At 44.1% G+C, this 15,261-nt stretch overlaps 1 protein-coding gene across 1 annotated transcript in view; it reads right to left on the bottom strand.

Annotated features, from left to right (window-relative positions):
• LOC309544326 (RNA exonuclease 1 homolog) overlaps positions 1-14,028 on the bottom strand; it is a gene marked incomplete at its 5' end in the record, with an annotated part of 167,665 nt that extends 153,637 nt beyond the window's left edge. The window contains one exon of the mRNA XM_082243232.1: positions 13,854-14,028. Coding sequence (XP_082099358.1) covers positions 13,854-14,028 — 175 coding nt within the window. The remainder of the gene's footprint in view (positions 1-13,853) is intronic.
• Between the last annotated feature and the right edge of the window lie 1,233 nt (positions 14,029-15,261).

Raw genomic sequence — 15,261 nt, 5'->3', positions numbered from 1 at the left:
ATGCCTAAGAGGGTTAAGGCAGTGCTGGAAACTAATGGTGGCCACACAAAATATTGACACTTTGGGCCCAATTTAGAGATTTTAACTTCAGGGTATACTCACTTTTGTTGCCAGCGGTTGAGACATTAATGGCTGTGTGTTGAGTTATTTTGAGGGGACAGCAAATTCACACTGTTATACAAGCTGTACACTCACTACTTTACATTGTAGCTAAGTGTTATTTCTTCAGTGTTGTCACATGAAAAGATAATAAAATATTTACAAAAATGTGAGGGGTGTACTCACTTTTGTGAGATACTGTATGCAAAGATGGAGTTCAGCTCACTGGGTACATGTTTCAAACCATTTCACAGATGATAATACAGACTGAGTGAATTAGAAAAATGGGCTGAAGATTGGGAGGAACTTCCATAATGAACCTGGGAACCTGAGGACTCGATGGATTGGGTATTGTTGGGACTGATATATGAGCCCTGGGAAGAACTTGGTTGAGTTGAGTAAAAGTTGCTTGGTGGGCGTTGCTTATGTTGGCTATGTAGGGGAGGCAGAAAATGTGGCTGGACATGTAGCTGCTGAATGTTTGGAGATGCATCAGAGGGGTACGTGTGGAAAGGCCGGCATTGAGGGCTCACATAGTGGAACTCCGGCATGGGATCTCCAGCAACTGCAGCCCTAACACATGGCAGTAAAATTAAAAATGGACATTTGGAAATCCATTTTCCGAGTGTTAGGAGTTTGGCTAAGATTATGCAGACTCCTCAGGAAAGCGACATCTGGATCCTTTCTGTCCTCAAACGGATCCGTGGTGTAGTCTTGTCGCATTGTCTTAATGTCCTCCATAAACGATATCATGGCTGCATTCATGTCTTTTTTGGAACCTCCTCTAGGCCGCTGAGAACTTCCAGAACTTCTTGTTCTTTGTGGACGACTCTATAGAGTACAATCATATTAATTCTGACATTTGGCTTTCTAAAACATGTTTATTTTTGTCGTAATTCTTAAAGGCTATCTTTGTAAATGCTTACAGGCACATGTTGTCCTCCTCGATCTTGGGAAGCCATGGGTTGCAGTGACACTTGAGCATGTGGTGGTTGGTCCTCAACTGCTCCGGTACATCAGCTCCTCCCACCTCTGCTTCCTGCTCGTTATCTGTATCCTCCTCTGGTTCTTGTTCCTCAGAGGTTTGAGGCAGTACTATAACAAAGAATGTAAAAATGTTTGCAAATATATGTTAAAATCGGTCATTATAGGAGGATAACAAAAAATGTTAACCATGGGGTTTATGTACCAAGGGTAAAATTTAGTCCCAATTCTTCAGAGACACTCAGTTTCCATGTTTTAGGCTCGGTTCACACTGGGGTGGCTTCAAAGTCGCCTGACTGACGCCACCTTGTACAGCGTGACTACAGCGTGGCCTTTTTTCGAGGTTCGAAGCCGATTGGTTTCTCTGCAGAATTGTGACTAATTTGGCACTCTATAGCTTTAGTAAATAACCCTCAGGTATGAATAGGATATTAAGTTGCGGGGATTAAAAGTGGTCTTGACTGATAATACAGCACCCCCCCGGTGCACCACCTTCTACATTAATCTGAAATCACCAAACATAGTCAAAGACAGCAGCGGAAACAATTGTCTCCCACTGCTGTCAATCACAGTCACTGAGCATAGCATGTGAAGCTGTCCTAGGCTGCACTGTCTGTGTCAGTGGATACAGGCAGCGAGTCTAGTGTGCATGCACAATTGCCCACATAGCAAGCGGTTTGCTGTGGGTGCACTCTGCAGGAGTATACCATGGGCAACATCATAGGACCTGAGAACTAGAGGATAGAACTGCTCTTTGCAAAACCATTGCTTTGAAAAGGTCAATATAACATGTTCCAATAGTTGTCACTTGCGGTCTTAGGTCTATGACACTTCGCAGAAATTCCAGCATGTTGAAATAGATGGCCTTTTTCTTCCTGGCTCCAGAACCACTACGGGATTCTTCTGCCTCTGAGGTCCCGTCTGTAATGGTCCCTGATTGATCTCCACTTTATAACTTTTTTTTCCTAGACATATTGAAAAGTAGACAATGACCGGAAAGAATTTCCAAAACGATGCAATGTTATTTTAAGAGCACATGTGGACTACAGGTGTCAGCATGCCATGGGTGAGATGTAGGTGTACTACAGGTGTCAGCATGCCAAAGGTGGGATGTACCAACAGGGTCAGCATGCCAAAGGATGAGATGTAGGTGGACTACAGGTGTCAGCATGCCAAGGATAAGATGTAGGTGGACTACAAGTGTCAGCATGCCAAGGGTGGGATGTAGGTGTACCAACGGTGTCAGCATGCCAAAGGATGAGATGTAGGTGGACTACAAGTGTCAGCATGACAAATACATACACAGTAGTTTCCGTATGCCCCCAGGTGATATGGGTCACAAATTCCCCAAAATATTAAGCAGACACTTACCACAGAGTTTACGCTGCTTTGCATTCAAATCAGCCCAATTTGGCGTAACTTCTACGAATATTTCTTCCCATAGCCTCTTCACCGCACTTCGGTCACTATATTCAGGACATAATAAGTCCCATAACCCTGGCCTGAGATGGACCAGGTTTATGAGTCGCTCATGGGAGACATCAAGGGCCAGGATTGAAGATCTCCTATGGGATGCCACTTCCCCCTTATTTTTTACTACCTGGGTCATAGGTTATATTTTCTACATACAAAATGTTGATAAATTATTTTGTTAAAAACGGATCAGACAAAAACAGATGTCAACGGAGGACATCTGTTTTTCGTCCGATCCTTTTTTGAAAAATAGGGCATTTATCAGTTCCAAAAAAATCGGTATTGACGGAAGCGGATGAAAATGGATGTTAACGGATAATCATTCTTTAACACAGATGCATTGATGTCCCTTTTTCATCTGTCAACGGATGGTTGAAAAATGGACAAACGGACCGTATGTGTGAAAGGGGCCTAAGGGGAAGGTGGCTGGAGAGAAATACATGTCAGGAGTGAGCACTGTATAAGTTGCCAGGACATTAGGGCACAACTGATTGTATCAATTTTTGTTTTGGTACCTCTTATTTTTGGTGGTGGTGAAATTCTTCACAGCAATTATTTCAGGTCATGGGTTTTGGAACGATCCAGTATCCACTTGGATCACAATTTGGAGATTTGTTTTGTTGGACTCTTTTGTATGGACTATTTTTACACTTCATGTGGACATTGCACATTTATTATGATTTGTGGTGTTATTCAGTTCACCATATCACAACTTAAGTGAAGGTATTTGTTTATTCTTTTATGATGGTTTATCAGTAACAGGTATACATGTGTAGGTAGTATCTGTCATTGATAATCTGGATTATCTATTGACACCAATTTTCCACAACCTTTCCATATGATTTTTTACATCAATTTGATTTATCTTGCGTGTACATAATATTTTGAATCCGGTGTAATATGTTATATTAGCGCTGCACATATTGTTATAACTTTTTTGCACATTTTGTCCTTTGCGGTGCTGGCTGCTACGTATTTTAGTTTTTTGGGACATTAGCGCGGTATCCCCCCCCCCCCCCCACCATTTTTTATACTGATTGTACCATAACCACCAGTGAAATATACAGAGCAAAACATGCGCTTAAAACAGAATGTAAAGTATGGTAACTTGACCTCAGTGCTGCCCCCTACTGTGCCTCCATAAGTGCTGCCTGAGGCTCAAATGGCCTCATGGGCAGCAAGGCCTGGATTTTGGCATACTGCAATAATGTGGCACCAATGCTGTTAAAAAAAAAAAAAAAAAAACATTTTTGTTGCAGAGGATTCCTAAAATAGGATATGTATTTTAGTGCAGACTTCCAGGGGAAAAAAAAAAAAATCAGTGAGCAAATCATAAGCAAGAAATGAAATTTCTGGGAGATGTTCTGTACGCCCGCTGTACATAACACTTCCAAGTTGCCATATTGCAGCTTATTTTACAGAAAATGTCATAGCTTCAAATTGAAAAGAAAGGGTCATTTTTACCAATACATTACAATAGGACTTGTGGTGCAATAGTATAAGCCATTTTTATTTATTTTTTTATTTTGCAATTTTCCCATGAAAGTGGAGTTTCCCTACAAGGCGTTGCTCCCACTATTCTATACAATACACAGATAAAATATACTCCCATCTACTAGCAACCTCATCCAGCTTTATATATTCTGAGGAATACAATGATTGATTGTAGTTGTATAGAAGTAGGAGGTTTATGTTTGAAAATGTCATGACAATATGATGCATTAATACGCTACAATACTTATTCATAGTATTCCCTGTACTTGGAGGAAGCAGATTTATTCTGAGAAAGCCGTGAAGAAAATGTATCATCAGCACTATTCTGGAAGGAAGAAGCCTTTCTCTCCTCGGAACGAAGGTACAGCCTAGAGTATATTCCATCCATCCACTGTAAAACATCATGGAAGTACTGTTCTAGCGACTAATACATTGTTTACACATTCATTTTTTGAATGACACCCTTAAAGGGGAGCTCCACCCAAAAGGGGAAGAAAAGGCCGGTTCGCACCATCTCCACCCCCTCCACTGCCACATTTGGCACTTTTTGGGGTGGGGAGGGGAGCGGATACCTGGTTTTGACAGCTACCTTCTCCCACTTCCAGGAGGATCGCCGCAGAACTCTACAAACATTTCCAGATCCTCCTCTAACACCAACACCCCCCCCCCCCCCCCGCCGCCTTCTGAAACACACGTGTCCCAGAAGGCAGCGGGACCATCCAGAAAGCACAGAGCGACTCACTCAGTAGGAAACCGGCTGTGAAACCTGAAGGCTTTGCTGCCGCTTTCCCTCACTTACAATGCTGGTACATGCAACCAAAGCCAATTGAAGAATCAGCTAAGGTTGCAAAATACACGGGATCCCTTGACAGGGATGTGTCCTTATAGGAAAAGTCAGCAGCTACAGAATTTGTAGCTGCTGACTTTAAATCTTTTTTCCCCCAGACTGGAGCTCCTTTTTAATGTCCTATATTGTGCCAGAGTGTATTTGTGCTGGGTAAGTGGGGATGTGGGGTCTAATAACCCTTTTAGGAACCTAATCAGATAGGTAGTTTAGTAAACACAACATTTGATGGACCGTTAAAAAAGAAGGCTAAACACATTTGTTTCTCTTTATAGAAACCACACTCCCAATGAGGAAGACCGGGACACAGACAGCAATAGAACCAAGCAGGGGTTATAACCCCTCAAAATTTAAAATGGCTCGGCTCTAAAAGGGAGGGGGGCCTTACCGGAAGTTGCACCCAAAAGTGGAACTTCTGCTTTAAGGCCTCCTCCCCGACTCCTGTTCGTGAAACTGAGCTTTTGGGGAGGAGCAAGTAGCGGATTATGACAGAAGCGATCAGAAGCAGAAGTTCTCCTTCTCAACGTTCTCTGGGACACATGACAGGTCCTAGGAGACTTCAGGACCAGTCACAGAGCACAGCGCCGCTCATGTGCAATGGGCACCAGGCTGTGAAGCCGGAAGTTGTCACAGCCGGGTGTCCATAGTAGAGATGCAGGCGCCGCCGAGGGAGGACATGTGAAAAACACTGCTGTGTTAGTACACCGCTGGATCATGTACACCGCTGGATCATGGAACAGGCGAGTGACTGTTTTAAGTAAGTAGCTACACTTTTTGTAGCTTCTGACTTTATAAACAAAAATAACTGGAACTCCCCTTTAACCACTTCTGGACCGGAAGGTTTTACCCTCTTAATGACCAGGCCATTTTTTGCGATTCTGCACTGCGTAATTTTAACTGACAAATACGCGGTCATGCAGTGCTGTACCCAAATAAAATTGATGTCCTTTTTTCCCCACAAATGGAGCTTTTTGGTGGTATTTGATCACCTCTGTGGTTTTAATTTTTTGAGCTACAAGCAAAAAAAGAGCAACAGTTCTGAAAAAAAACAAACATAAAATATTTTTTTACTTTAGCTTTATATAACCTTCTTCCCCCCCCCCCCCCAAAAAAAAAAATCTAATTTTCTCATCATTTACGTTCCATTTTCATTCTGCTACATATATTTGTTAAAAAAAAAAAAAGAAACACACTAAGGGCATATTGATTGTTTTGCACAAAAGTTGTAGCGTCTACAAACTAGGGGAAAGATTTGTCATTTTTATTTTACTAGTAATGGCAGTGATCAGCAATTTTTAGCGGGACTACGACATTGCGGCGGACAGATCGGACCAGACTGACATTTTTGATACTTTGGGGGGGGAGACCAGTGACATTACTACAGTAATCAGTGCTAAAACTTTGCACTATTACTGTGCTAATGACACTGGCAGGGAAGGGGTTAACACCAGGGGCGATCAAAGTGTTAAAATGTGTCCCTAGGGGGTGCTTTCTAACTATGCGGGGGGGGGATGAGCTTGCTGCATAAACACAGACCTGTGTTCCTAAAGAGGAACACAGGATCCCTGTGTTTCTAACTGACAGAACAGAGGTCTGCTCTGCCGTGTTTACAATGGCAGACCGCCGTTCTGTCTCCACGGGGAGCGATCGCAGGTACCCGGCCGCCGCCGGACCCGCTGATCAGCTTTCCCTGTGGCGAATGGGCATGCATGTGCAAGCCCCCGCTAGCGGTCCCGTGAAGCAACATACAGGTACATTGTTTAGTGGGACAGAGCTGTCCCGCCACCTTAAAACTATGGCGGATGGTCGGCAAGGGGTTAAAGTGGTTGTAAACCAGTGAAGTGACTGCCCTCAGGTGATGCACAGAGATTAAACAAATCCTCCTACACAAGTTGTACCTGTTTATTTGTAGTCTTCTCTCCCCTAGGTTTGTTCAGAATTTATACAGCTTGTCTGACTGTCAGAAAAAAAGGGAGTGGAGAACTGATGTTAACACACTGCAGAGCTCAGTGAGGAGAGCTCAGAGCTGATTGGAGGGAACTGATACACCCCCTTCACACAGCACACAGGAACAGAGCTGAGGCTGTCAATCAGCTAGAAATCCCTCCCCGACACCTTATTTCTCTTGGTGTCAGAAGTAATTCATAGCAGAGGAACTAAGCAGACAGAAATTACACTTATTGCTCTGAACAGAAAGAAAAACACTATAGAGGGATATGCTTTGTTCATATTTCATGTTTAAGGTATACAATCACTTTAAGGTAAACTTGAGTGCAGCCCACCCCTTATACTTAGCTGAGACCAATCTCGATCCAACGCTGTTCTCTACACATTCTCCCTCCTCATAGGCGTTGTAAGTAATCGTTACAATACCAATACTGCCTACGTTGCAAAGTACAGTTGCTACCAGAACCGTCACCATGCAACACTTCCATGTTGAATGCCTAGGTCCCTCCACAGCCCAGTATGTGCAGCTCAGTGTATATTCTACAAAAGACTGAGCAGGCAGGTTTCCTTTAGGGCCATTTCACACCATGAATCGCAATGGAACGCACAGTGTGATTTCAGCTTATTTATTTTAATGGTGTAAATGGGCTCTAAGGCATAGGTCCCTAACCGCAGGGCCGGCGCTACCTGTAAGGCAACCCAGGCAGTCACCTAGGACGCAACTCAGCAGGGGGCACCAGCATCCTGCCTGCTGCACCAGAATCAGTAGGGACCGGTAACCGGGGAGTGCCGGCGGCGCCCCTTATGCTGTGCTTGCCTGTACCTGTGGCGCCCTCGGTCTCCTGGGCGCTTTGAGCTGAGTGACATTGACTCTCAGGGGCAGGGTTGAGCTCCGGCGCTGGAAATCTTCATAGCGGTGGTGCTGCGCATGCGCACTAGGTTTCCCCTGCCGATGACGTCAGCTGGCGGAGGAGACATAATGCTCGAGTTAGGACAGCGGGAAAGTTTGACTCCGCACCGACTGCCAGCCGCCAGGTAAGTAGTCACTGACTCACTCACTGTCTGAAGGGGTTTTAACCCCCTCAACTTGGGATGGGGGGGTGGGAGGCTGCCTGGAACACAGGCTCTCCATTGGTGATAGTCATTGGTGAGGCTCTATAAGTCTCCATATCAGTCTATATGATATAGAGACTTAGAGAGCCTCACCAATGACTATATAATAGTATTGTAAATTAATAAACCCAGGCTTAATGTATCCGATTCTTGCTTGATTTTTATGGAATGGAAGTATTGATTTTCCGGTTTGTTTCACAACTTCTTTTTATTAGGTTTGGAGTATAATTTTTTAGTGTGGCTGTTTTTCTTGAAAAAAGTCTTCTCTACTTCTCCTGTGCTCCCTGTTTGTATTCTGCAGCCAGATTTTCTTAGGTCTAAAGGACTGTTAACCTGTTTTGGAGTGCAGCTCAGATATACTTCCTGTGTGGGTGACTGTGTTAGGCTTCTTTCACACGGTCCGCCTCCGCAGGCGGATCCGTGTTGCTCAGCGGGGATCGATCTGCGATCCCCGCTGAGCCGGGCGGATGACAGCTCCGTCTCCGCTTGCAGAGCGGAGAGGGAGGTGTCTCAGCACCCGCTGCCCTCTATGGGGGATTGGAGGAGAGCAGACCGCTTGTCCGCTCTCATCAGATCCGCTCCGCTCCGATTACTGAACGGATGGAAAAATAGGGTTTCCATCCGTCCAGATTTCAGCACAGGATCGGATGCGGATGGCAGCGGGTGTCAGCGGAGGTGACCTCCGCTGACACCCGCTGCCCCATAGAGCTGCATGGAGGATCCGATCAGATCCGCCTAAAAAACTGACAGGCGGATCTGATCGGACCGCCCGTGTGAAAGAGCCCTTAACCAGTTTATTAAATGTTTTTTTATTTTTATTTCAGGTACTTATATAGCGCTGCCAATTTACTCAGCGCTTTACATATACATTACACATTCACATCAGTCCCTGCCCTCAAGGAGCGTACAATCTAAGGTCCCTAACACACATACACAGTAGGGCCAATTTTTTATGCAGGATCCAATTAACCTACCAGCATGTCTTTGGAGGGTGGGAGGAAACCGGAGTACCCGGAGGAAACCCACGCAGGCACAGGGAGAACATGCAAATTCCAGGCAGGTAGTGTCGTGGTTGGGATTTGAACCAGCGACCCTCTTGCTGCCAGAATGAATGTTCTAACCACTGTGAAATGCACCTGAGCAGGTTTCTATTCACCTCAGATATACTGTGTGGATGACTGAACCGGTGTTCCATCTCTCCAGATAATACTTAACAGAGAAAGAATTTGCACGCTTAGCCTAGGGTCACACTAAATGCAGGTTCAGGGATACATTTGAGAGACATCTGTGCAGGTTCATGCACATTCTTTTGAAGTCACCAAAAGTAGTGCAGAACTACTTTTAAGAATTGGCGTGGCGCCGCAAAGGTGGCATCGCACTAATTCGAACAGTGCCATTGCCGGCAATAGGCTCCGATTTGGCATGCAACTTGACATGTCAAATCGGCCCGATGTGAATGGGGGCTAAAGCATAAAATAAAGAAAGCTGCTGGCACAGTACTCTGGTGAAAGGATCACAGTATGGAACCAAAAAAAAAATGCAGCGTTCGTATTCATAAACTTTCTCAAAGTATCTTTTGGGGAGAAAAGATAAACATAAAATTGTTAAGTGCCTAAGTCCCGATTCACATTTGTGCGATGCGGGAACGCTGCGAATATGCAGCATGATCCCGCATCGCATCCGCACCTCTGGCAGTTCACACTGCCATATGCGATACGCAGGGGGTGTCAATTATAAGTTAACGACACCCCCAGTTGCAATCTCATATCGCAGTGCGATCTGCAAGTTCGCACAGAATCAGATCGCACTAGTGTGAACCACCATGCAATCCGATTCTGCTGCGGATAAAAAAAAGGGTCATGTTTGTGTTTAGTGCGGACGCGGTGCGAAATCGGCCATACAAACTGTATGGCTGAAATTTGCACCGCACATGAGATTGCATGTAATTTAGGAGCAGTCCACCCCGAATTACATGCAATCTCTGATCGCACAAATGTGAACCGGGGCTAAATGTAAAAGTGCTTTGTCTCCATTTTTAGTCATATTGCACAAGGCACTTTGGATAACCACTTAAGGACCACCCGCCGCATATATACTGTGGCAGGCAGCCCCCCCTGCGTGAACCGACGTATGGGTATGTCGATTGCGTGCCTGGTGCTGGGGGGCGAGCGTGCACCCCCACTCGGCAGCGGGGATGCCAATGCATGGGGCTGGCGGCTCCGATTGCCACCCGCAATCACTTGCCGCTGAGAGAGAAGGATGGTCAGCTGGGAGGCCTCTATGATCATTTCAAAAGCCCATGCCCCATACATTTAACCCCTTGATCACCAACTAGGTTAACCCCTCCCCGGCCAATATTACTACAGTAACAGTGCATATGTTTAGCACTGATTACTGTAGTAATGTCACTGGTCCTCCCAAAAGTGTCACAAATGTCAGTTAGAGGTCCGATCTGTCCACCGCATTGTCGCAGTCCCACTAAAAACCGCACATCGCCGCCATTAGTAAAAAATAAATAAAAATATAGAAATGACAAATCTTTCCCCTAGTTTGTAGACGTGATACCTTTTGCACAAACCAATCAAAATATGCTTAGAGATTTTTTTGATTAAAAATATGTAGTAGAATACAAATTGGCCTAACAGGAAGAAAAATTGATATTTAAATTTTTTTTTTCTTGGGAATGTTGAATGAGAATTCCCCCCCCCCCCCCCCCCCCCCCCCCCAGAATTGTCGCTTTTTTTGCTTATAGCCGGGGCGGATTGCACAGGTGATCAAATACCACCAAAAGAAAGCTCTATTTGTGGGGGGCGGAAGACAATTTTATTTGGGTACAGCGTCGCACGACCACACAATTCTCCGTTAAAGTAACGCAGTGATGAATCGCAACAAACGGCCTGGTCATTAAGGGGGCAAAACCTTCCAGTCCAGAACTGGATAATAGAATTGTCGTCATTTTTTGTATTTACTTTTCTTGCATATTTAAGCACTTTATTTTATATTTTGAGAAAATGTATATATACAATTTTTTGTTTCCACATTTCTCCTGATGCAGCGGTCCTATTAGGATGCAGGTCAAGCCGTTTGTGTTGGAGCTGAACTTTATTTATATACAATGGCCAGCATTTAGCAGCATGTCCATGCTTGGCCACTTACAGCACTTTTAATCACTTTTAACCACTTAACCCCCGGAAGACTTTACCCCCTTCCTGACCAGGGCCTATTTTGCGATTCGGCACTGCGTGACTTTAGCGGACAATTGCACGGTCGTGCAACGCTGTACCCAAATGAAATTGACGTCCTTTTTTCCCCACAAACAGAGCTTTCTTTTGATGGTATTTGATCACCTGTGCGATTTTTTGATCATGCGCTATAAGCAAAAAAATGGCGACAATTTTGCAAAAACAACAATATTTTTCACATTTTTTTATATGAAATTCCCCCCCAAAAAATTTAAAAATCTAAATTTAACATTTTAGGCCAATTTGTTTTCTGCTACATACGTTTGGTAAAAAAAAAAAAATAAATAATAATAATCGCAAAAAGCGTATTTTGATTGGTTTGCGCAAAAGTTATTGCGTTTACTAGCTAAGGGAAAGATTTTTGTCATTTTTATTGTTTTTTTTTTTTAACAAGTAATGGCGGCGATCTGCGATTTTTTTTGCAGGACTGCGACATTGCGGCGGACAGATCGGACCCTTGACTGACATTTGACACTTTTGGGGGTACCAGTGACATTACTACAGTAATCAGTGCTATAAATATGCACTGTTACTGTAAAAATGACACTGACCCTGCGAATCTACTGTGGGTTCCTGCATCGCATTCCCAGCGCATGCAGTTCACACTGCCATATGCAAATCACTGGGGGTGTCAATTCAACGTTAACGACACCCCCAGATCAGTTCACATATCGGAGTGCGAACTGACATTCGGACACGAATCCGATCGCATAAGTGTGAACCACTGTGCGTGTTTGTGCCGAATCAGATGCGAATTTAGCCATACTATCTGTATGGCTGAATTCGCATTGCACAGAAATCACATGCGATTTTCAGAGCAGTGCGCTCCGAATCACATGCGATGTCTGTCATCACACTAATGTGAATTACCGCTTTCCGGCCAGCCACCGCAGACGTACTGTGGCAGGCTGGCTCCTACAGGCAAATCGCCGTGCATGTACGGCGCTCGCACATCAGCCGGGGAGCCAGTGTGTGCGTCAGGCGGCTCCGATTGCTGCCTTACACCCTTGATCTCTCCCCACTGACAGCTGATGTAAAAAACAGCCGTCTGTCATTCTCCCTGGGATGATCACATAGATCATGTGATCCTGCTATATAGGATCGCATGTCTCTGATCATCTCACAAGCCCAACCCCCCCACAGTTAGAATCACTCCCCCAGGCTTACATTTAACCCCTTTATAACCAACAGTATTAACCCCTTCGCTGCCAGTGTCATTATTACAGTAACAGTGCATATTTATAGCACTGATTACTGTAGTAATGTCCCTGGTCCATCCAAAAGTGTCAAAAATTTCAGTTAGGGGTCCGATCTGTCCGCCGCAATGTCGCAGTCGCGCAAAAAAAAAAAAAAAAAAATTGCCGATCGCCGCCATTACTAGTAAAAAAAGTAAAATAAAAACAACATCAATCGTTCCCGTTAGTAGACGTGATAACTTTTGCACAAACCAATCAAAAAATACGCCTATTGCAATTTTTTTTACCAAAAAACAAATTGGCCTAAAATTTGATTTTTACATTTTTTTTCAGGAATGTCATAGCAGAATGTGAAAAATATTTTTTTTTTTTTCAAAATTGTCACTTTTTTTGTTTATAGCGCAAAAAAAAATTTTTGCCGCAATTACTAGTGAAAAAAACAAAAAAACAAAAAATGACAAATCTTTCCCTTAGTAAAAGCAATAACTTTTGCACAAACCAATCAAAATACGCTTATTGCAATTTTTTTTACTAAAAATATGTAGCAGAAAACAAATTAGCCTAAAATTTAAAAAAATTTTGATTTTTTAATTTTTTTTTTAAGGAGATAAAAGAATGTGAAAAAAAAAATTTTTCTTCAAAATTGTTGCGCTTTTTTTGTTTATAGCTCTAAAAAAAAAAAAAAAAAAAAAATTGTACAGGTGATCAAATACCACCAAAAAAAAGCTCCATTTGCGGGGGGGGGGGGGGGGGAAGTCAATTTTGTTTTGGGTACAGTGTCGCACGACCGCGCAATTGTCAGTTAAAGTCACGCAGTGCCAAATCGCAAAATAGGGCGTGGTGAGGAAGGGGGTAAAATCTTCCAAGGCTGAAGTGGTTAAAGATTCCCACTGGAAGCACTCCTGCATTCCTTTAGTTTCCCCAACCCCCCCTCACAGTGTTTAGACATTTTCCCAGCCATGGTCCTTTTAGGTCAGGGGTCTTCAAACTATGACCCTCAAGTTGTTCAAGAACTACAATTCCCATCATGCCTAGCCTTGTCTGTGAATGTCAGAGTTTTACAATGACTCATGGGATGTGTAGTTCTGCAACAACTGGAGGGCCGCAGTTTGAGGATCCCTGTTTTAGGTGGATGGTGGGGGGGGGGGGGGATTCCTAATGAGACAAGCACAACATGTGTTCAAACCCAATCAGCAATCAATTTTCCCCAAAGGACCCTGCATGTGTGAGTAGACTTGGGTTAAATTGCTATGGGCTACAACACTCCTCCCCCTCCCCCCAGCTATAGAAATCAACCTGTTACACCCACACTGCATTTAACACCACATTCATTGTAAACACAACATTAACTGGGCTCAACTAACACTCCAGAAACTAACCAGAAACACAGAACTGTATAGAAGCCTCTGTATATAGGATAGCACTCAGTGTAGTGAGGTAAGTACACAAAGCATGGCTCACCCAGGGCTTCTTTAGGTGGCCCCACTTCCTTGGCAGGCAAGACACTGGGACTGGTGTCATCACTTTGCTCCCCGGGCACCTCATGCTGGAAGTGGCAGTGTGGCCGGACACATCCCCCTGAGCCCCTGATATATGGGCAGGGAAGGTGCTGGAAGAAACCTGCAGAATACAACATCACCACTCTTCCCCCGAACAAACACTGGGCACGCCCCTCTTCACTGCCTACTTTTATTGGCTCAAGTCGTGGACCAATCAGAAAACGGCAGGAAAAAGCATGGGGTGCGTTTTATTAGGATGCTCGTGGTTACATTTCATAGGACATGGGCATTTGTATAATATATATGTTAAGTATTTATGTATAATAAATGGAATATCAGGGTTACAATGTGAATATATAATAAAGAAATACTGCCACAAAATAAAAACACAGCAAAAGCCATGTTTATGCATTTAGATTACAGCAGGGAATGCTTTAACCACTTCAGGATTTGCCCCATTAACCACTTAAGCCCCAGGCCAATTTCGGACACTTTTTGTTTACAAGTTAAAACCAGTATTTTTTTCCTAGAAAACTACTTAGAGCCCCCAAACATTATATACATTTTTTTAGCAAAGACTCTGGAGAATAAAATGGTGGTTATTGCAATATTTTTTGTCACGCGGTATTTGCGCAGCGGTCTTTAAAACGCCATTTTTTTGGAAAAATTACGAAAAATCACATTTCACTGCAATTAAAAAATACTAAACAGTAAAGTTAGCCCATTTATTTGTATATTGTGAAAGATGATGTCACGCCGAGTAAATAGATACCCAACATGTTACGGTTTAAAATTGCGCACACTCGTGGAATGGTGACAAACTACAGTCAATAGAAATCTCAATAGGCGACGCTTTAAAAAATTTTAACGATTACCAGTTTAGAGTTAGAGTGTAGCTCTTTTTTTTAAATTATTGCTCATTCTCTGGCAATCGTGGCAATTTCATTCGCGGCTCAACTTCCGTATACATTTTCTTTCGTGCTGGATGTGGCTAGTGGTGTAACAGCACAGATCAACGGTCCTACATAGCAGGACCGAGTGATCTGTGCTTTTACACAGGGGAGAGTGACAGGCGGCTTTGTTTACATTAGCCGCCTGCCTTTCTCCCTCTCCACCCGATGATCGCAAGTGACCGGCGGACCCGACGTCCGGTCACACGCGCGGGCTTCTTAGGGTACGAGCAGGGACGGGAGCGTGCCTCCGGCGGTGCTCGCTTGCCCCCTATTGGCTCCCAAGCTAGTGATGTACCGGTACGTCACTTTGCCTGGGAGGGGCTGACCGCTGCCGTATATAGTCAGGCGGCGGTCGGCAAGTGGTTAATAAGGACCGGTTCACACTTATGCGATGCAGGAACCCTGCGAATCTACTGT

Source organism: Pelophylax lessonae (assembly GCF_965119305.1).
Source record: "Pelophylax lessonae genome assembly, chromosome: 1".
NCBI lineage: Eukaryota > Metazoa > Chordata > Amphibia > Anura > Ranidae > Pelophylax > Pelophylax lessonae.
This window is presented reverse-complemented; position numbering and strand designations above follow the sequence as displayed.